Source organism: Fulmarus glacialis, unplaced genomic scaffold (assembly GCF_000690835.1).
Source record: "Fulmarus glacialis isolate BGI_N327 unplaced genomic scaffold, ASM69083v1 scaffold28765, whole genome shotgun sequence".
Lineage (NCBI taxonomy): Eukaryota > Metazoa > Chordata > Aves > Procellariiformes > Procellariidae > Fulmarus > Fulmarus glacialis.
In genome coordinates, this window is record NW_009211621.1 from 37,440 (window position 1) to 60,773 (window position 23,334).

A 23,334-nucleotide genomic window follows, 5' to 3' on the forward strand; every position below is an offset into this window, starting at 1 on the left:
TTAATTAACGATGAATGATAAATAATGCTAAATGCTTGATCAGATTGCACAATATCTTGTATGCTTCCTGTTGGTGTGCTGCTCAGTGTATATTTGATGGGCAGGAATGTGTTCATAGCTGCAATTTTTCCACATCAATCTCTAAATGTCCTTTCCTTTCTTTTGTCTTCTGTTGGATTTTGAGATCAGTTACTCATCACCAGACTTCTTTAAACATCCTTATTAATGACAGCATTATTTATATTTACATTTAGGCTCTAGTTCTGGCTCTTTCCTCTGTCTTGTTTTGTCTTTTTATGATATGCTTCCACTTCTGGGCTTGGAAGAGCTTTCCAGTCAGCCTCAGCCAAACTTAATTTCTTTCTGACTTAAGCCTGACTCTCCTGTTCTGTGAATCTGTAGCTTCTACTTGTGCATTTCTAGTGAGAAAAATCAGGAGGGAACTGTTGTAATCATAGTGCCATGTGTAATACACACCAGAGCATTTCACAGCATTATCTGAAATAGAAGCTATATTCTAGGGAGGAGTCAAAGATTTCTTTAAAAAAGAAAAAGACATCATAGTGGATTTTTTTTTTACTTGAAAATCTTGTAACTGTTCTCTAATACAGAGTGGGTGCCTTATTTCCAATGTGAACCTAATCTTCTGACTACTAGATTATGGGAGACGTTTGTTTTGCAAATTGTTCAGTCTCTTTGTGTACATAGAGCACAAATCTATACTGAAACAACATTTAAGCAGAGATCGAACTATGTTCGGATGTACTCTTAACTTCCCCAGTTACTCTTAAACTAGTTTGGAAGCTGGCTCAGGAACTGGTAGTATCAGGAATGATGCTGGTGTTTTGAAACAGGATTATGGGTTTGTAAAGTACCTGCTCTTGTGTATATCAGATCTTGGTTCCAGTTCAGCTGAATTAATTTCTAGCAGTTAACGTATTGCTGGATCGGGAACAGGCCACTTTGTGCAGAACAGTTGTTTTTCCTCTTAGGTTAAGGATGACTCCAACCTGCTAATCTACTGTTCGAGTGTAATGCAGTTGGTGAGAAACCAGCTCAACCAAAGTGAGAAAATTTGTCTACATCCTGAGACAGTGGAGGTCTTACCCTAGTGTGTCACACGCTTAACTGAGATCCTTGGGAACGACTGCATTTCGGCATCAGCCTGATAAATTCAATGCAGTATCTACCTTCTAGCAGAAAGTGTTTCCCTCAATAATGAAATTCCCATGACTTCTGCTTTCAAGCTTCGTGCTTAGCAATGGGTTTCTGTTTGGGGATCTGGGTATTCAGTTGCTCCATGTCAGGCTTCCTGAGCCAGAATGCCAGAAGATTTCGAACGCGGCACGAAGCAGTGTGTGGAAATGCAACTTGGCTTCGTTCTTCGTATCCTGTGGTGCTGTACTTTACAAAGTTGCACTTGAGTCGGGAGTCAGTACCTACCTCCCAAATGTACTGTGAGATAGAAAAATCACAACTTTATTGTATTGTGGTGCTAGTAGCAAAACTTTTTTCCCTGTGCAAACGAAGTGGGGATGATCCAAATAACACTTTCCTCAACAGGAAGGTGGCTCTTGGGTTGCTTTTCTGCTGTTTCCTGAACTAAGCGTTTTGCTGATAGCCTTGTTGCTGTTCTCCTTTCTGTAGAAGACTGGCAAATTTCTCCACTTGTTTGAACATCTTAATGTGCAAGTGGTTTTTAAAAAATGTGCTTAAAAAGTGGCAGGCTGGACTGGGAACAGATATAGCATGGGTGTGAATCAGCCCTTTCACAATGAAGGCTGGCTCTGTGCGTGCCCTCTTGTCTGTCTAACCCCCACCCCCTTTTCTGGGTTAAATACAACCTCTAACTTGGCTAAATACAGGATTTTTTTGACTGAATGAATTTGAGCACCATATGATCTGCCTCCTCATGTTCCCTGAGCCCTTTGCAGGAGAAGGGAAATGTTTTTGAACAAAGTCTGCTAACAGGGTTGGTGGGTGGAAAGAGGACAAAACGAGTATGTGAAGAACCACATATTTTCACTGGACTTTTAAAACAAGTGACAGTTTGTTCTCCAGATAAAGGCACATTTGAGAGGAAAAACCTGAACAGTGAAAGTGAAGGGTTGGTGGGTTTTTTCTTAGGTGTCACAAAAATTCTTGTCCAAAATAAGAAGTATTGAGGCTTGTAAGCACGTACTTTTTAAAATACGAATATGTGACAGGCTGAATCCCAGGTGAGTCCTCATTACACACAACAGAGGATCCTTTTCTTAGACACTAGAACCTAAAGGCGAGATTTCAGTGAAGGGGAGCGTGCTCTTACATCTGGGGTTTTACAATTTCCTTCAGTAGAGATAATCTTGCTCCCATGCAGGAAGTCCGACATATGTCAAAACGACCTGTGTTACAGCTGGGTAAAACCTTTGGTTAACTGATTAAGACCCGTTTCAAAAGTCACAGAAGATGAGTGTGTTTCCATGCTCGGATAGGGTGAAGGAAGGCTCAATACTGCTAAGAGTATTCTTGCATAAAATGTTGGGGGGATGTTATGCAACTTCATTGCTGTATTTTTTCATTTTCCTTTTTTTTCCTATTTTGTTTGTGTCTCTGTGTTAAGATCGTGTCTTCTGCAAATACTTTGAACCAAGCAAAGGTTTTTTTGGGAAGAGGAAGCTGGAGGTGCTCTTCAGGGCGACCTGGGAGCTGCTTTAATCGCTTGCTGTTGACAAAAGGGGTTTCTTCCCCTGTTCACAAATGTGTTCTCCCTCCTTCTTCCCCTCCTTTTCCTCTTCATTGGCTCTGAAACTCATCTGTTCGGAGGTTATCTGTGTGATTGTTTCGGCCAAGAAATCTAAATAGGATAGTTAATAAAATAAAAATAGGGAGAAGTTTTTGTCAACCTGAACCGTAAGGAGGAAAAGAAAAAACAAAAACCTCCATTTTATTTTTCTGCTTGCTTCAAGGACTTACAAGGAGGAACTTGCAATTTCCCCATTGACCTAATTCATGAGAATAAGTTTCTCAGCTTTTAGTATTCTTCAGATACAAAAATGTTTTGATTCTCTTATGGTTTTTTTTGGTTGCAAGTTAGGAAGAATGAACTTTGAGCTTTTCTAAACTAGCTGAGTTAGTACTGAGATATTCTTTCCCTGTAAGCTTACTGTTCAAAGACAATCAAGGCTGGAATTTGTGCTTTGCAGTTGTGCCTGCTTTTCTCATTCTTTAAGAACTTCCCAGTACTGCTGACACTGCTTTGTGTCCATAGCTGTAAAAATCCTACTAGCTGACTATCCAGTTATTAAACCATAGAAACCCAAGTTTGAAGGGGCTAAATAGCACAGGCCTGGAAAATAGGCTTAGACATCCCATACTGGAGCAATAAAACTATATAGTTCTGAGAAGACTATCTTCAGTCTAGATGCAAATACAAAGAATACAGTACCCAATATATGATGAAAACAGGACCGTGCACAAGAGGCATGTTACTAGTCATTGATTCTGTTTATTCCTGGGTGCAATTCAAAGAGGTGGTTTGCTCTATAAAGCGTGGTTTGTCATGCAAGATGATGTAATTCACACCATGGTTGGGAGAGAGACTAAGCGTGATGTTTCTAGGGAAGGACCTAAGCTATTCCAGTTTTGTATGCGTGAAGAAGTGACTTATTGTCAGAATTCAGCTTCATTTGTTTTCTATTTAATAATTTCCACTTTTTTCTTTTAGGCAGTGTCATCCCTTAGCATATTAGACTTTTCTTGCTATTCTTCTGCATCGAGTTTATAAGAACTGAAAAAGAGAGTCTAATTTTATCGAGCTTGTTGCCTTCAGCTTGTGAGTCCTGGCAGCCCCCTGCTTTTTCCATTTCCCCCTCCTGCTTCTCCAGTACTTAGTACTAAAACAGCTGTAGCATTGGTATCTACTTAAAAATCTTCCAAGGGTCTTGTGTAGGTACACTTTTCATTTTGGCTTGTTCAAATAACTTCTCAGTTACTTGTGGTCACAGGGATTTTACAGCCCATCTTGAGGATCTGCACCCCTCTAAGGCTCAGGTGTGTGAGGCGTGCATTGTTGCCTCTGCTTTCCTGCAGCAAAGGCTTCAGCTACTGATTCTGATCCTGACCATCGTTGCTTCCCTTCCCAATAAATTCCTTGGACTTGTATATTAAGTGATTATAAAGTACACTTGGCTGTGAATCAGTTCTTCTAGTTTAAACTAATGTGTTTAACTCTTTTCTTTAGGCTCTGTTTTGGATATTATAAAGCACATTGTGGCCAAAGGAGAACACAAGACTGGTGTCCTGGATGAACCCTGTATAGCCACGATCCTTAAAGAGGTGCTGGAGGGGCTGGACTACCTGCATAAAAACGGACAAATCCACAGGTATTTTTCACTTTTCTCATCTTTGTCCCAAAATGTGTGTTGCTGAAACAGAGCAGCTGAGCTCATGCAGTTTCATCCTACAACCAGCTGTGAGGGCATGGAAAGAGGAAAATAAAGGTGGGAGCTTAATCAAAAATCAGAATTCAAATGTCTGTATAGTAGCTGCTGCTTTAGGAAATACTATGATTAGGCCAAGTTTGGGTAAACTTTGAGGTATCAAAAGTTCTGATACAGAGGACCTCTTTCCAAATGTCAGCATCCAGCTGCAAAGTGTAGGTGTTAGAGCTGGAAAACTTCAAAACTTGAGCTGGTTTTGTTTCTTGCAGAGCTACAAATCACAACAGCACTGCATAAAAAGTGTTGAGCAATTTAATAAGGAGCCTGTCAAGCTTTTTTTTTTTAAGGCTAGCTGCAAGATCAACATAGTGAAATTTGAATTTGGGTAATTTCATTTAAAAAAAAAAAAAGATGGAAACAAAATTAGTGGAAAAACTTCTTCTGTAGGCAAAACCCAGTTAACTAATGGCCTGTGATTTGATGGATCACTGAAACGTGTGGGTTTCTGTGCTGCTGTGTCATTTGGGAGGTATTTTTAAGTCATCTTTTCCTCTCCCTTCGTGTCAAGGTGTGGTGTAGCTCAGGAAGAGAGGATACTAAGTCAGTATGTTCTGCTGTTAAAAAGAATGAGATTTGCAATCCTAAATATGTGCTGAAAATAGAATATACCGCTTGTGGGTAATATACATCATCCCAGCCACAGACTGCTGCTGGGAACAACAGCCTCTTTCTTGGGAATTTTGTGAGCTTGGCTGTCTTCTGGTACAATACCATTATAAGCATTGCTGCCACTGTGCTGGAGTAAGTTTCTGTCCTCTTGTGATAGCTGCGTAAGAAGAGGTAACTTTTTGCCAGAATGTTACTTTAATTAGAAAATCCAAGAAGTATTTATTTCATATTTTTGGTCAAACTGACTGGCTTTTGTAGGTTGTTTTGGGTTAAAAAAGAAAGAAATGGTTGGAAACAATTCTGCTGGAATTCTTTTCCCTGAAAGAAGTCTCAAATTTTGGTTTCCAGTCTCTATTAAAATTCTGACTTAACAAGAATGGTTGTCTTCATTGAAGGCAGTTTTGATTTCACAGCTGGTTGCTTAACTTTGTTTTTTAGAGATAAGACTTCAGGCAGCTCTGGGAAGTTAGAGTAAAGCAACAGACCAACTTACTCACTGAGTACATCGTAATTTTTCACCCTTACCATAAGTAATTTACAAAACCATGCTCATCTGTGACTTGCAGTTGATTTGCTTGACTGATTTAGTTCATCTTCTGGTCTAATGAAATCGAAATATATATGTTAAAGCAGCAGTAAACGGTTAAATTTCAGTTTTTCTGAAGATGTCACATAGTGATTTCTGTATTGAAAGAAAGGTGGTTCTCCATTTGAGTTGCTGTAGTGAAACAGCAAAACTAGTAATTGTGGTGAAGATTGTAGAGGATATATTCGTGTGTTGGGTTTTCTTTTTTCCTGCACTCAGCAAAAATATGATGTTCACAGAAAGTTCAAACTGTGTGATCTGAAGAAAATGTGATTCATATTGAATCATTGGGAAGCAGACTGAACCAAACCTCCTGCAGCCATTCTCGTCCTGCTCATCTGAAGCATTTTGCCCTTATTTAGGGGACTTCAGCAAAGAAATCAAAGCTGTGTTATTGCTGCAGCTTAAGGTTGCGGTTGTGCGTCAGCTACTCTGCATGTGTTGCATCCCTGTATTTTGGGGCTGCTCTGACAATTGCGTAATGTTTTATCAGAAAAAAGTGTTTGGATTACCTCATTGTGTTGGGGCATGGCAGTCTGGGAAATTTGGAGAAATGGTAATAGTCACAATACAGAAGGAAAGTTGTGTAGTTTCCTACCTGTGATGCAAAGGGTGGGTTTTTAACCGTTGGCAGAAAGCAAGCTTACATGCCTTTGAGGGATGAAGCATGTTTCCTTAATGGATTTAATCATGCTGTCTTGCATTTTATCCAGATGTGTGTACACTGCTGAGAAAAACACAGTTTAAAGTTGTAGTGCAGATGGGACCTTTCCTCACACTTAGGAATATCTGTATGGTTTTCCCATTTTGCTTAACACTAGGGGTCATAACATTGGTCATGCCTGATGGGAAAGGCAGGTGGAAATCTTGCAGTTGTGCCAGAGATGCTTTAAGAGGAAGTGTTTAAAATAACTAAACTTTAGTCCTCTGGGTCAGCTTGAAGTATCTGGCTCTAAAGGAAGCTGACTGCATCAGGTGATGGCTGAACTGCTGCATACAGTGTCTGCAGTGTGGGGCAGCTGTGGTTGGGGTGAGCTTCAGGCCAAAACAAGGTCAGCTGTGAAGGGTCAAAATTGAAGGGCTTTGGTTAGACCTGGAACAACTAACCCAAAGCAAGCAGCCATCCAGCAGAGCAAAGTGTTCAGCTGGTTGCTCTAAAATATCCCAACTCTATTTGTATTACACCTAGCAGAAAACGACTTGATAAAGTTTGAGACACAGTATGGGTGAAATGAATGTAATTAGCACATCTTAAGTTGGACAACCAGGCTGGTGGCAAAGCTGGAAGAATGAATATCTGGACCCAAATGTAATTTTGTGGACGCTGTTGACCTGAAGCGGGGACAGCTTGTTACTGCTGTAAATCACCAGTGAGATCAGAGGATATATGTGTGGCAGTGGAGGTGCTTGATACTTATAAATTATGCATCATCTTAAATGGATAAATTAAGTCAATACGTGGAAGACTGGCTTAACGAAATTCTGCTGCTGCTGAATCTTACTCTGCGTAAGGCTGCCTTGAACTTAATGCCACTTCCAGTTAAGGTTTGGGGAGCTGGCTTCACGTGGAAGTGTAAATCCCTGCTTTGGACAGGAGAGTAGCTTGACAGTATTCTCTAGAGGAGATTAGAAAGCCAAATATCTAGTGAAGGCTTAAATTGTAATTTTTTTTGTTTACTTTTCTGATCAACAGCCAGAGCGAGGCTGAGACTTGAATAGGTGCCATTGTTCAGCAACAAATGCTGAAGTCTCCCACATTGTCCAAAGTGATATTTTTTGCTTTCGTCTTACAAGGGCTGTTGGGAACAATGTCTGAGGCCTTATGGAAAAGACAAAGGAGAAGGCAGAATCAGTTTTATTTTCATGAAGCACTCTATACCAAGGTAACGATTACAGATGATGCCTGTCTTCCTCCAAAATCACCACTGCCTCCCGGATCTCAGAGTTGGCAGCTCTCTGCCTTCATTGCCATGTGCCTGTCCCTGGCCATCTCTCCTGTGCCAGCTGCCGCCGTCCCCATTGCGGTTTTCTGTGTAGCACAGTGATCCCAATGACAATTTGAAATCCTAGTGATCCGGCTCATGTTAAGTGAGTTAAATACCTGGGCACCAGCCCAGATATTGCTGAGGACGGAGGGCCAGACTCAGAAACCTTCGGATGAAGCTGTCCTGCTGGAATCTGCTTGGACACATTTTTTTTATGGAAGTCGAGCAAGGCTGATGTGCTGCAAGGGATCACTCCCAGGCTAATCTTGCCTGGGTGACACACAGGGTATGTTGCACTTCTTCCTCATTTGTACTCTGAGTCCTCTGTGTTTTTGGGGACTAGCAGGAGTTTGATGAATGACTCGGAAATAAAACTAAAGCAAAACACACTCAAGAGGTTTTATTACTTAAAAAGACTTGTTGGAGGGAAGTTCAAGGCTTTTTCAGGTGGTGCCCTTTTTGGCAGCCTGACAAATGAATCATGCTGATTAACTGTTACAAGGTCTCTCTGTCTTTCTCCCTATTTTTATCTCTGAGCTTATCTTCTGTTCGTGATTAGCTGTTGTGTAAGGGAATATTTCAGTTAGTCCAGGTGAAATGATACACTGCTCAAATATAGTCAGATTCTCCTATTTCAGCATAATAAATGTGATGCTCCCATGCTTTTTTTGTAAAAACAAAAAAGCTTAGGAAGTGGTTTAGGGGTTGTGCATGCACTTGAAATATTGGCATAGCAGTGATCCAGCTATTAATTTGTTTGCTGCTCTACTTCTTAGGGGGTTAGAGGTGCAACAGCACATTTGATATGCTGAGTTAGATCAGCTTGTGCTCCCATAGAGAATGTTTTGGGGGGTTTTGGTGTCTTTTCAAAATCAGTTTTCTGAGTGTAGGGCAGCAGGGTGCCGTGGCAGGGGTTTGAATGTTGCTTTGAAGAGACACCGGAAACAGTATTCTTGCTGTGTTTTTATGCCAAATATATTAGCTTATTTTTTGGACCTTAAGATGATTTAACCATAATAATTTCTGAAAATGGATGTTTGTATGTGAGCACATACACATCACCAACACTTATGCGTGGGGTTTTGCAGGAGTGCTCCTCCAGTAGTGAGTTTTGGATTTAAGGTGAAGGAGCTGATGGATACATTTTGGCAGAACTCAGCTGTCCTACAGGATTCAAGCTTAATTTTCATGGAGCTGATTAATGCATTGATAGCCGTGCTGGCAGGTATTGTGGTTAAACTGGATTCCAGTATGCCTCTGATTATTTTGATGACTGAAATACTGTACTCTTTTGTTTCTGTAGCAATACTGTAGGAGAACTTTACAGCCCTCCTCTCCACAGTCCTATAATCTTGTTTTGGGGAGTGTGTTTTGGAACTGAAGTTTGGTAGGGGAGGACTGAGGAATGGATAACGGGATGTGGAGCCTTTCACCTCTAATTGCCAGTTCGATTTTACTAGGACACTAGTAATTTGAAAGCTAGCTATTGCTCAGCCATGGGAAGTGGAATTTGATATTCAGAGAAGTGTGCTTTGGTTTCTTTCCCTTATAGCACAGGATGGGCAAAAGTAACCTTTAGAGGTAGTTATTAATATAAAATTTAAAGCTTTAATTTGTTCAGTAGCCAGAATAATAGAAATGTTACTCTTGGGTGTCTCAGTGGGAAGGGAGAAAAGATGCTGCTCTAGATTGTACTGGGCAATTTGTTCCCTCAAATAAACACCTTGCTGTGCAGCGTCAAGGGCACAAAGACCACCGAATCTCCACTCTGTGTGCATGGCAGTCAGTCTGGGGCGTATTGTGGCGGTTTGGCAAACCGGCATGTTCTCCTGATGGCTGTTTCTTCCACTGCATCATCCAGAAATTCATTGTTTTTTAAAAAAAAAAAAAGTTTCTCTGTGGTTGCAGAGGGAAAATATGAACCAGATGTAAATCCCAAATCTGCAGACAGCCAGAAACAATAGCTCCTGTGGAGACAGTTTTCCTCGAAGTGGATAAAGACAGCCTCTGCTCTGAAGCCTAAAAACGTGGCAATTAAAACTCTGGTGGTAAATATCGCTGCTGATGAAAGCATAGGAGTGTTGGGGGGGCTCTGCAGTGGCTCCAGGCTAACGTCAGGGGCTCTGTGTGTTACGAGGGTCCTTGTAGCAGCTCACAGGGGGATGCCTGAAGCCAAGCGCTTGCTGTATGACTGTTACGTTCAGGTGGCTGTCCCGATGGCACTCTCCTTGGACCCAGGTGCTGCCTTTGGACTTTGTCACTGGGTGTCCTGCAGTTACTCAAAGTAACTTTGATTTAGTCCAAGGGAAAAACAACTTTTTGGTACAACTACTATGCTCTGCATTAAAAGGGAAGTGAGTTTTTAGGTTTTTCTTCCCCCACTTTGTTACCTGGAGATGAGAAGCAGGAAAAATACTATGAAGAGCAGAAGATAGAAGTCAGGGTGGTCTCTGAAAGGCTCAACAGCAATGACAAGTTTTGATCAGTGATCCATGACTGAGTTGCACACTCAACTAATACAGTTTCTAGCAATTGCTGAGTTGTTCAAGGAGTATTTGGGTTTGACATGTTTCTAGGGGGAATAATCTTCATTCACTGTCTGCAGCATTAATTGCATCAGGTGAAAATGTAACAGACTCTCTTAGCTTCTGACTTTGAAGAAACCAAGTGCATTCACACGTACATACAACCACTCTATTCATGACATCCTTCTTATGTCACTGCTTTTATCTGATGTAGATTACTGGGGCTAGATCACCCGGTATAGGATCTTGCAGCATCTCGCCAGCAGTAGAGTAATTGTTTAAATCATCCTGTTAGTCCTTTCTGCTGTGACGCATAAAACAAATAACCCACTTCAAAAAGATAGCTCTGAATATTGTCCCCTGTTGTAATGCAGCAGACTTTCAGGCCTTTATAGATCCTAAAAGCTGCATATGTGGAGATGCCTTAAGCGTTTATTCAGACCACTGCAGTCTTTTCATTCATATCTTATGCTAAAGCATGAGAAAAAGGTCACTTGCTAAATTTGCGTGGTAACATATTAAGACCACTTGAAAACTTTGCGAGGCTGCATCAGAAATTATTTTTGCATGTTTACTAAATCAGATTATATCCTGTCTTGCAGAGTTCTTAAAAAATTCTAACATTAAAAAGTAAAGCTTAATACTTTCAAAACCAAAAATGAGACAAAACCCACACACATTTAGGACAACAAATAGGGAACTGCCACAGAGAAATCTATCATTTCATGGCAGCCTGGAAAGCATCACCAAGTTAGACTGGGAGTGCCAAGAGGACTGTTTCCATTGTACAGATACCCAATTTTATAACTACTTTCTCCATTTTATAGGAATAGCTGGATGAAATAAGGAGATCATCTTTCCTCTTCCTATGCTGGCCACGCTTAAAACTGTCGTCTTCTAGATTTTTGGAGAAGGAAGTTGAGCTGGCAAGTCTCTCGTGAGCCCTAGTTGTCTTGAATTTCTCCTTCTGCATCACGTTGCAAACGTTGCTGAGCAAGAGCTGTGGGTGGCTTCATAGATATAGACGGCTCTTGGCTGCGTAGGGGAATGCCTTGGACCTCGTGTGTGTATAGATATACATGCTGCTTCTCCGGAACAGGGGTGCTTATTGCCTTTTGGAAATTAGGACCTTGTTGAGCTGCCCTATAGTAAAATTTTTGGGCCTTATTTGATCCAAGTTGATTTTGTGTTTACTGGAATGAACTTTCATCTCTCCGTCAAGGCAGGGAGACGCATGAATCACTGGCTTGCCTGTTTGTTCTGCTACCTGATCCATCTTGTACTCAAATTGGGGTGATCTGCGTGTGGTAGTTTTGGGGAAATTCCTATTTCAGAGCACAGTAGGAACATGTTTTAGCATGCAGGAGATACATGCATGGTGGCATGCATCACTAGTATTGCCACATGAAGCGTGCCCACCTTCTTGCACTTTAAATAATTTGACGTGAAACATTGAAATAAGGCCACGTTATAACTTGACTATTTTCCTCTGTTACCAATGACTAAGGCAGGGCCTTCCAAAAATATCTGGGCCTCCAGGGGTAGGAGGCAGACCTTGTGACTCCACAACTTGCTGTGTGTGTTGATCTTCATGCAGCAGCTGTTAAAGGAGCTTTGTGCCTTGTCCCCACTGCAGTCCTTAGGAAGCAGGATCAGGAAATGGAAGGCCTGAATAGATGAATTTGTGGAAGAAATCCTGGTACGTTTTTAGCTGCTGTTCAATGGTACGAAAACTTGATTTTAAAGCCTGCTGGGCAGGGTTCTTTCCTCATGGGAGATAGAAGAGAAAAAACTGAAGTTCTGACTGAATAGGGGAACCTTTAAAAAGTGGTGTATGGGGTTAGAGACATAGCTTCTCTCTTGCATTGACTGCTGAAGGGCTGAAGCTTGTCAGAAGCCCTTGCCACTTGGCAAATCCTCACATACAGTGATGTGCATTGGGGTGAATATGTGAAGCAACAGCCTCTTTTGTAGGAGAAAGAATTGCGGCTGTGAGGGTTGGTGTGATTAGATCGTTTCCATGTTGGGAGATAAGGCTAGGTCTAGTGTTCGTAGCACTTTATTATCTGGCTGAAGGAGCTGATCTGTCTGAAAACTATTTATTAAGGTTTTGGTTTTAGCTGGAGCAACTTCCCCCACACTGATGTGCCGTTGAGGTTACTTGAGCACTGATGCTGGGCTGAGGCATGGTGATGGATGGGAGGTAAAGTCCAAAGCAGACAGGATCTATCATTGAACTGCACCTCCCTTTAACCATCGTTAGGCTTGTAAATGCATGGGAAGAGAAGGAATTAATGAGAACGCAAAACCATCAAAGACAAAGTTGGCACAGGAACAAAAAGCGTAAGCTGGACGTAATTTGCTGAGATAAAGGAAGGTTGCAGGCGCTGCGATAACAGTGACTGTGTGACAGACAGGAACACAGTAAGTGATGTGACACACCGCTTGCTCTCTCGCTTCATGTCAGAGACTCGCACCGAGTTAGCCCAAGGTCTGCAACTCTTTCTTTACTGCCTCAGCATCTTACCAGCCCCTAGAGCTATTCAGATAACTAAGATGACAGAGTGAATTTCGGGAGGATCTCCTGCAGCTTTCTTTAGTGAGCCCTCCCTTGTCTGAGCTGACATAGCGACTTAACCTAAAATGAATCAAATTTCTGAGTCATGGTTTCTTGGACCCCAAACCCTCTACTTAAAGCAGCAGTCCACTTGTGCAGCCTTGGAGGGCAAAAAATCAGGAGGAACTGTACCTAGTAAGTGCATCATGGATCCTCTGAAAGGTGTTTTATGTTTTAGCTAAAATAAAGTACAATGGGAGATTAATTTCTCACGTAGGCCTTACTGGGGTTGCTGTTTGCCTATGCCAGGAGACTGGATGCAGTTATCTCTCCCAAGAGGTCTCTTCATTGCACTGTGATCTGCCTGGACATTAGGGGTAGGGCACAGAGAAAACAAGTACTTGATGTACCCGTATAGCTTGTCCTGTTGGAAGCTGACAATCCTTTCCAGTAGGCTTTGTCTGCACACCCCTCTGTTTGCAAAGCCACAGTCTGTCAGTCACTTCTGCCTTTCAAAGCCTTGCTTCACGCTGCTTGAAAGAACCAAAAAGAATTGTTTTTGATTACTGATAACACTGGATTATTCATCTAACTTTCTCCAGACATTAAAATTCCAGTTAAAAAGCCCTTAAATATTCCTATCTACCTAGCCCCCATGAAGTTGGGGCTTTAAAAATGCCTCTGCCGTTTGAGACTCGGAGTAAATCATGAGTTGCCTTGTGCTGCTGGCATTTAGCTCCTGCATTGAGGCCCTGATCTTTCACCACGGCCCAGCAGCAAGCAGAGCAGCTCAGAGAAGAGGGTAGAAGCAGTTGCTGTGCTTCCCTGATCCTGAGCAATAAAGCGTGTTGCTGGGCTGGTCCCCCGCTGTAATTTATAGCAGCCTGGCTGCTGCCGCTGGTCCCGGCTGCCAGTGGCCGCAAGGGCCTGCTGAGAGGGCTGTGGATGAGCAGGGATGAAGCAAGCTGTGGACTTGGCCCTCTCTTCCCCCTGCTTATGCCTGCCTCAGCAGGGAGGCTGGAGAGAGGAGTATGGAAGCTGCTTTGCCAGCTCTCTGCTGTTGGAAGACCTTCAAGCTTTGGGAGATGTTCCCGAGTCCAGCTCTGCAGAGTTAAGTACAGCACTGTAACAGACAGTAATTGCATCTTGCCCAAGAGTTTGGGACTTAAGGCTCAACCCTGTGGCGTGAAAATGTTAATACACACAGCTTTTCTGAGCAGGAACAGGGAGCATGCTAATGTACAGCCCTTCTAATACAGTTGTCTTGAATGCCTTCTCCTATGCTGTATTTGAATGTGCTGACATTTGAGGGCGTAAAAAATACTACTTTGCTTGCATGCTCCAAGCCTAGTTTCCGTTTTGCAGCTCTGTCTCAAATGGTAAAGCTCTTGCGTATAGCCAGCTTTTTATATCTTGGCTTATTAGGCAAGGGGAAGAGGTGACATAGGTAACAGCATATCATTGAAGGGTGAGTAATGTTCGATAGTAGAGAGAATAGTGCTCATTTGGTGTATAATGTCACAAATTGCTTCATGTTTAACTGTACGTAGAGATTCTGTCCTGGAAGTATTTTGCAAATTACTCAGAACAATGTCAACTCCAGCAATTGGTTGCATTCAGTATAAATATTTTGAGTTACTCATTACCATTACAGAAAATAGTAATTCTTGTATCTTGCACCTTCTCTTTTTTTTAGATGAAACTTGGCAGGACCAACCACTCCTTCCTCATGCCAAATTATGCACTATAGGGCTCAGTCCATGAAAATTTATTGTTACAGTTGATGTAAATTGCATCTAATAGGTAGATGACTCATGGCTGTGCTGAGCTGACAGCATTGCATCCTAAAGGCACATACGAGCAGGTTGGAAGCAAAGGCATAATAAACAGGGCTTATCTCCATTTCCCCCTTCATGTGACAGTTTTCTTCTCAGTGCTAGGCTACAGAAGTCCTGGGATGCCACTCTTTGCTCTGGTCACTTGTATCACGGTTGCAGTGGCCTTAACAAATTGTCCTAGCTATTGCTCCCAACGTAGACTTTTGAACACAAGCCAAGTAAATCCTTTTTGATTTCCAAACAATATTAAGGCGCTTGTTTAAAAAGCAATAATTTAACATGCTTCATTGCTTTTCTTGCAAACACTACTTATTTTAAGTCTGTAATATGAAGTTTTATTGCATAGGCCAGGATTGCAGAGTTGCAGCTGGTTATTGATAACGCTGCTCTCCATTATAGACCAGCAAGTCTTGCTTTTTCCCTTAACGTTGTCATTGCAACGACAATCACCATATGGCGGTGCCAAGGGTTGAGGGCTAAGGGTGAGGGCAGATTTGATCATTTAGCAGGATTTTAAGGACTCGTGTAGGCTTTTTATAATAGGAACAAGCCATTAAGATACAGTTCCTGTAGTTTCCCCCCACCCCTGCCCTGTTGAAAAATTAATTGTGGGGAGTGTGGGAACACTGCACTCGTAACTGGGGAGCATCATCTCATTGCCTTCCTGTACACCCAAGTCTCTTGTAGCTGGATGCTTGGTTGTAATTTTGTTGGATCGGGGATCAGTTTTGGTTATATAGCATCTAATGCTTATGGTCCAGCCCTAACCTGGAGGCATTAATGTGATGTAACTGGTACACTAGCATTTGGTCGCACTGGGAAGCTAAACCAGTTTGGAATGCAGATGAGGAGGGATTTCTGCCCTGCTGTGAAACCTTTTAGGCCTGATGTGGAGGATCCAGCTTTGCACGGGAGCAAGTCCAAACCCTTCTTCCCACTCTGGTTGTGAAGTAGGAGGTAAATAAAAACATAATTGTTGTTTTGCGGAAAGGCTTTTCTAGGCTTTAGCAGAGAAGAAGATGACAGCTATGGAGCGGGAATGTCCAGCACTACGGTAGCCTTTGTTAAGCTACTGGCGAGAAAGAGTTTACTCCAGCCTTCTGTAACTTCATTGAAAATGTGATTATAATTACTGTTTACGCTACAGCCTAAAGCTGCTTCCTGTTTCCAGTATAGTAATTATGCCAGAGGCACACCATTTATTCCAAGTGTATCAGCCCAGGATATGATCATTACCACATTAATAGGAAGTACCTTCAAATTGTTACACTTGGCAATAACTATATCCTGGAGTAACAAACTTCTTGCCATTCAGCTTGTGAGTTTATAAGCATTTCCTGATGAGAATAAACAGGAAAGCACCGTTTCTCTGTCCCCTGCCCCATTGCTTTAAATGCAATTAATTAATTGTAAAGATGGTTTTAAAGGAGGACCTAATTTGAAGATACTGCTGGTGACACCAACATATGCTAAAGAAAGGGATGTGTGTTCACCCAGTGTTACTGCTGCTCGATGTTCACCGCTGCTGTTGCAGTGGGCAACACAATGCCAATATACTGGGGTGAGGAATGGGAAAGCTGGAAGTTGCTGGTGGTACAGTAACTCTGAAATGGAGTCAGTGTCCCCAAACAGCTTGCTGCCGATCCGTTTTGCAGCTCCGGGGTGGAGTATACCACGCTGGGGTGAGTAATGGCCTTTTCAGAGGGTTGGTCACCGGGAGGAAATGCCACATCAAGTGGTGATTTAATTCTGCAGCTTGACTTGGATATTTGGCAGTGGCTGTTGTTGGCCTCCTGGATTTCTTATTGTAGCAACGATTTGCTTTAATTTCTTGAACCAGCTTGAAGCACCATATTTACTGACTTTTGTTTACAATGAGAAAATATGTAAATTTTAATTAATCCAAGCTGAAGTTAAAAAGAAAACAAGCCTCTGCATTGGAGGGGGTTAAGGGACTGGAGTCCTTTGGCTCTTTTTTCCTATGGGATTCAATCTGAGTGCTTGTTTTACTACTTCTTGCGCTCCAAGCCTGTCCAGCTTGCTCTGTTATCTTAGGATGGTCTGGTGGTATTGAATGTGTGCTGCTTTCTGGCCACTGTTGCTACATCAGTGAAACCTGCCTGAGTGTTTTTTGGACTCTGAAGTGCACGATGGTTGAGACTTCATCCTAGTTCTGCTTAAAAACTTCCCTGGCACTTCCTTCATTGAGTGTGGTCTGCTTCAGGGGCTCGGTGAGCCGCACACGCCATCGTGCCGGCAGGGGAAGTTTGGAAAGGCTGTACGATACCGCACGGTCCAGCTTACTGGGGAAACGCTCCAGCATCCTGGGCTGCCTTGGAATACAAATGGAAGAGGAAATTACTGTTACTTGCGTCCATCTTCAGTAAGAGGAACAATAACTTCAACAGGCAACCTCGGTGCATGGTATTCCTTTCCCCATAACCTGGAACTGGCAGGCAGCTTTGAAAGGGCCTCGTGCGTCCTGGCTGTCACAGGAGAACAGACTGTCTGGATAAACATTTCCAGTAGGTTTGGAGAGTTTCCTGAACACCCTCTGTTCCCTCTGAAGTAGTGCTGGTGCAAGGGGGGATTCCTGGAGATGGCTGCACCTGTGCCAAGCACATTTTGTGCCATGTGAGCCAGCTCCTTATCTAGGAAGCAGCAGACTTGGGCGCTGCGCTCTCATGGCTCCACGTGCTCATGGGATTGGATCCCAAAGGCATCTTCTGCGTAAATATTGGCAGGGAGCTTTTCCATTCCCTCACTGTTATGGACTCTGAATGCTTTGTGGGGGTGCAGGGGTCAGGTTTGTATCTCTCAGGGCAATTAACTCCCTACAACTCTGATTGTATTGGATTTGGCCAATGGATGCTAAGGAGAGGGGTAGTATAGCTACGTGCTTAATGTTGTATTTAATCCCTTCAGGTCCCTCTGTATACTTAAGAGTCTCCATCCACTGCAGTGCTGATGCTTTCTTTTCTGCAATGGCAGCAGCTGTTAATTGCAGGAAGAAAACAGAATAATGCTGCTTGGAGAGAAAGCTGACTCGCCCCTAAATGCATGTTCATGTATTTGGCCAGTGTAAAATGAGCGGGACTGGAGCTGACTGGCAGCGATTGTTTTACATTTGTCTATTTATTCCAGCATCACTGTCACAGCTTCTTACTGCTTTGAATCCTATTCTGCTATTAAATCAGCTTCTCAAGGCTGTCTCACCGTACAACTTAAGTGTTTCCATATAGATGTATCCAAGTGTTCTTGATCATTAAAGCAAATTAATATTTTCCTGTACTTGCTCTTACACTTGTGCTTCACACAGGGATTAGGCTCCAAGGTGGTCACTGCTAGCGAGAGGTGTTCATTTGGCAGGACTTGAAATACTTGTTTGAAGGCTAAAGGCTGCTGTCAGCTGTGGTTTGCTGTTAAAGTAATCTTTAGTGGGACTGTCTTATGGACAGTCCTTGTTCACTTTCGTTCTGCTGTGTGCTGGGGGAAAGCCTTGCCATGCCAATGTCCTAGACTGGCTATTGGGAAGAATCTAACAAATGCTAATGCTGGAGAGGATGTGTTTAAAATTGTCCTGGCGTGGAACTGGCAGCGGCCCAGGCTCTTCTTCAGAAGAGCAAAGCCAGGAAGGAGATTACCAGGGCCTGACGGGGCTCTTTGGCCAGGCCAGCATGCCAGTTGTGCTTTCATGATGCACGAGGGAGGAAAGAAAAAATAGCTTTTGACTTTTTTTTTTGTGTGAAAGGATTTGGAATATTTACGGAAGGCAGTGGAGGGAGAATCTGCTTGTTTGGGGTTTTTTGTTTGTTTGTTTCCCTTTTTTCCTTTCCTCTTCTGTGCAGGTGGTTGCCATTAAGGTGAGGTGTGTTGTGAATTGCTATCTATTCACTGGCATCTGTTCCCCGGGCAGTTGCTTTGCTTTTAGCCTTTCTTGAGACAGCACCTACACGTGCTCCGGGTCTGCATGGTTTCCCAGCCAGTGTAAGCTTAGCAGCCATGCTGATGAATGCAGGTGTCAACTATAAAGGTGCTTCTCTTGGCTTTGTGTGGAGAGTAGCCTGTGAAAATAAGCTGTAAAAGCTTCATTTAAAGCATGTTTGGAGTGAAAGTAGCATTCCTCTCGAGTATGGAGAAGTGCTGCTACTAACCTAACAAACCAGAGCTTCTTTGGGGTAGAAAGGGGATAGTACAATAACTTTCATAGCACATGCTGGATGTTCTTCTGTGTTTGTTGACTTTAGTCGAAAAAAAAAAAAAATCAGGGAGACTTTTTCACTAAAGTTGAGACTTTACGGGACAGTTGAGTGGCCCCACTTTCCTATTCTCACCATCTCTGTTGTACCAGCTCTGCTCACCTGACCCTTGGTAGTGTGGTTCAGTTCATTAAGCCACGAGCAACCAACGTTTTTCTTCTGTCTGGACTTTCACCAGTGAATGGGCTAAACTTGATTTCCTGAGGAAGCATGTGAACTCGTCCAGGGCTGGAAAGCAGTGAGACTTGGGGCTGGGAAAGAATAGAATACATTCAGCGGTGGTGAGACTAGATCAACTTGCCATCTCTCAAAGTCTTCCCCCCTAAAAGGGTACATGAGTATCAGACCAGTGCTAGGTTCTGTTTTCACATTTTTAGCTAACTTAAGAACCTGGGACAAACCACTTTACCTGCATTTTTGAGGGTATCTTCTGATAAGTTTTTCATTTTTTTTTTCTGTGCATAGTACTTAAAATGCTACTAGCTATAACTCATACAAATACCACTTAGTGTCTGTCTGCTGAAGTTACAATTGGTGTTAAGTCCCTACTGTTTCTGTATGATTGGAAGCAGAAGGTGCTAATGCAAGAAACAAAATATAAGAAATAATAACCTTTTATGTGTTTTTGTTGGTTGACAGAAAGATTTAATGACTTCCACTTACTATTGCTTTATCTTTCTGCAGGGATGTGAAAGCAGGAAATATTCTTCTTGGAGAAGATGGCTCAGTGCAAATTGCAGGTAACTTTCCTGGTAGCTTTGAATAAACCTTAGGCCTAACTGTGTGTCCAAAGAGATGGTTTAATGATCAAGAAGAAACCTACATAACAATGTTAGCTTCAGGAAGCCCCACAGTTCTTGAAACAAACAAACAATACCAAAAAACCCAACAATAAACAAACCACAAACCGAAACAAAAAAACAACCCAGAGTTTATTACATCTTGTTATCCTGAAATACTGTTTTTTGGAATAGACAGTCGGCATGAATAAATCCTTTGACTGTTAAATCCTCAGAATCAATAGATTAGATAAAATTCTTGGCATAAGCTAGATTTTTAAAACAGCAAGTTCATAGGCTTGGAAGTGGACTGCACAGACCTCACTGATTTATCATCGATGTGTGAGGTGGTTTTCAAAAGGACTGTGGTGAACAGTGGGTAGATTCATCAGAAGGGAATTGGTATGTCTGATGGTAAAAGTCACTCGCAACTTTGCCTTAACCAAAGATCTGCTGGTCAAACTGCTCATGTGGATGCTCCCTAGTCTGCTTCAGTTGAACTGAGTGGCAGAGTGCATGTTTGACTGCCCTAACCCAGGCCAAACTGGGGTGAACTGAAAGTCTTGGAATCAGTTGTGCAAGCTGAGGGACAGGGTAGGGAAGACTGTTAAGACAGTTGCTTTAGCTAATACAGATGTGCCTAGAAGAGATGTCTGTTGTAGTCACTGCTGTCACAAGCTGCATCAACACAGGTATGTTGGAAACAGTCCTTGGTGCGGATGGATCATATGTCTGTGGAAAAGGGTGTTGTGTAGTGTGTATGGGTTCCCCCCCAATACTACTCTTCTGGTCTTCTATTTCATACATGTTCCTACAGACTTCACTCTTCTTTCCAGAAATCAAGAATTATTATCATCATTATTATTATTATTGACTATTAAGTACGACAAGATTTTTGGAAAGTACATTTAGAACCTGTGAGACTTGTTTTTCCTCTTCTTCCTAGTGTGCTGTTTTCCTATCCTGGGTACGATTCCTCTCTGGTTGTCCTTTTGCTCAGGACTGTGCTCTTCCCATGAATCTTGTGCCACCTCTAGCTGGAGAGCAGAGCTCACATCAGATCCTGCCATCTTAGCATCCTTGTACATGTTTTAACTTTTTCAGTCCCATATTTAGAGCTCTATCTGTTTGTGATAAGGTCTCTTTTTTAGTGCCCTGTCCTGCTGGTGGAGGCACTGCAGTGGGTTAAGCCAGTGTGCTGGGAGTTGAGGGACAGGGCTTTGCAGCTGTGTGGCAATGACTGTTGTGTCAGGCAGAAATGCTGTTGCATTGTGTAGTGTTGAGAGGTGCGGACTCCTTTGGTATATCTATGCGTGGATTTGCACCTTGGAATGAAAGGTGTAGATTTTCCACCAGGAGGCAGAACGTATTGCAATGCACAGTTTTTTGTAGGTAGCTCTTCTCCCTCTGCAGAAGGCAATAAGCCCTTTTACAGGACATAATCGGAAGTCCTGTATTTTAGGTGTTAAAACCTGAAATTGCTTTGTTTTCCCTTTTAAGGGCTCTTAATGCCTGCTGTTATATTTCTAATGAGGTGTAAATAATTCATCCTGTGTAGCAGCTGATGGAAGGTAGGGAGTGGCTTCTAAAATGCCCAAAGGAGCAAACTTTATCCAGTGAAATCCTACAGCTTTTTTCGTAATGCGGTCAAGATGTGACATTTTGGATTTGTAATTGTATGGAGCTTTAGATTATGTTCTGGGAGATGCTACAAAGAGCTGTTGCATTGGAGTGATGCACTGTTATTCCCAGTGTTTGTGGCAGCCTAGCAGAAAGCTGCTTGTGTTTCTCTTCCACAAGAGTGCCAGGGCTTGGCTGCTTTTGTTATTAAGGCTTACTGGTAATAGGTACCTGTTAATGTGGTTTTTTTTTTTCTGCTGAATAATTTTTAGTTGATAAGTAGTTTTAAGGTTGACTAGTCCTACCTGTACGAATTTCAGAGGATTTACTTTGTCTGTGATTTGTACATGTTCCCCTGGACTGAACTGTCTACTGGTGGTTTATATGTGCAACATTTAAGTGATGAAATCCATCTCCCTGCATATCCTGCGAAAGCAACATTGCGAGATGTGCAAAGTTCCCTCTTTACAAATTCTTTCTTTGAATGTGCAAAAGGACTAATGCTGTAACCTTTCATGAGACACAGCAGAGCGACTAAACTCCACCAAGGTCAGCAAGTTCGCCACAGTGGCAGGACGCACTTTCGTTTCTGCGAAGGCAGCTGATGGCTTGAAAGAAACAAAAATAAATGAATGACTGAATACTAGAGAAGAGCCTGACCTGGTCATAACACGAGATTTTGTTTCTGTGGGAATTTCTGACACTTAAGCTTCCTTTCTTCCTGACCCAAGATGAAATAGCAAAATTTCTCGTGAATTTTTTGAGGAGGAAAAAATGCTGGAAGCAAACCAATCCCAATAAAGTGAGTTTTGTTTCAGCAAGATCAAAGCACTTGCCTTTGACAATAATATTAATGCATATTATGAATAATTCTGCTGATCATTGAGTGCTTCAATTATCAGCTGGATGACATCACTGCGTTCCCATGAAACAAACTTGTCTAAGTTTCGCTGGAAAGTTACACCATGAGGAAAAAAAAGGATTGATCAGCTGTGGAATGAAGCCCGAGGGTTAGAGTGAATGGGGCACCTCCCTTGAAGGAGCTGGTTTGGTGTACATAAAAAATGCAAATAATGTAGCAGGAAAGAATGACTTCAATTCTTTTATAATGAGTCCTTTCCCTTTTGCCATCCCTCTACGAAAACTGCCTGTGAATAGTTGTTAAGAAGATCTTACTCAATATTTGGCCTTTGCAACCTTGTGTTCTTGTGTGTTTCCTACTGCTTGACACAATTTGTGTTTCTTGTCTCAGAAGAAATGTAAATCTTAAATGTAAATGTAAGGAATGTAAATCTCAAACTGGAAACCCTTTGAGGGGAGAAAAAAAAAAGGTTTAGAAAAAAATGCTTGACCCTTGTGGTGGAGGAAACCTCACTGCTGGGCTATACCTCCACAACATATCAGTGAATTTAATTACTCGGGAAACTTTCACTGTATAGAATTCATGGCAATAATTTTGCTGCAGGATTATACAGTTCTAACCAGTGAAAACTAAAGTCTCTTTTATTAGTTCGGGCTGTGCAATTCTGTTAAGACTGAACAGAAAAAGCAACTTGATGAAGGTGTGTCTGACGCTTCTCAGGTTCTGTTTGTAACTCCGAATTGGTGGCTGTGGATCGGATGTGAAAGCTGCTGTGGGAGCACTGCGAGCTGAGGCAGGCACAGGTAAAGCGACAGAGGAGAAATCTGTGAGCTTGGGGGCGTTTGCTGGAAGTAGAAATTCTAAAAATTCCTCTAATGGCCTGCACGAACACCCAGCTTCAAACTCCTCCCCAAGTCCTGTGACTTCGTATTTTGTATTTTTACTCATGGCTCTATTTTTAACTATGTAGCTCCTTTTGCTTTCAAAACGTACATCCACTGAACAAAGGCATAAAATTGCCTTTAACAGATCTATCTGACCAGTGAGACCTAAAGTGAGGCTGTTTGCTTCTATCTTAACATCTTTTTTTTTTTTTTTTTCCTTTCTTCCCCCAAGGGCACTGGCCTGGGGTTGTGGCTTGGCACCAAGTTTTTAGAGCCTGTTACAATTCACAGTATCGCTTTTTCAGTTTGAAGTGTTTTCGTGCACATTGAATTAATCTATCTTCTGGCA

At 42.3% G+C, this 23,334-nt stretch overlaps 1 protein-coding gene across 1 annotated transcript in view; it reads left to right on the plus strand.

Moving 5' to 3' along the window:
• LOC104076680 (serine/threonine-protein kinase OSR1) overlaps positions 1 to 23,334 on the plus strand; it is a gene marked incomplete at its 3' end in the record, with an annotated part of 59,713 nt that overhangs the window by 19,249 nt on the left and 17,130 nt on the right. Inside the window, exons 4-5 of the mRNA XM_009577615.1 lie at positions 4,223 to 4,364; positions 19,525 to 19,580. Of these exons, the coding sequence (XP_009575910.1) occupies positions 4,223 to 4,364; positions 19,525 to 19,580 (198 nt within the window). The remainder of the gene's footprint in view (positions 1 to 4,222; positions 4,365 to 19,524; positions 19,581 to 23,334) is intronic.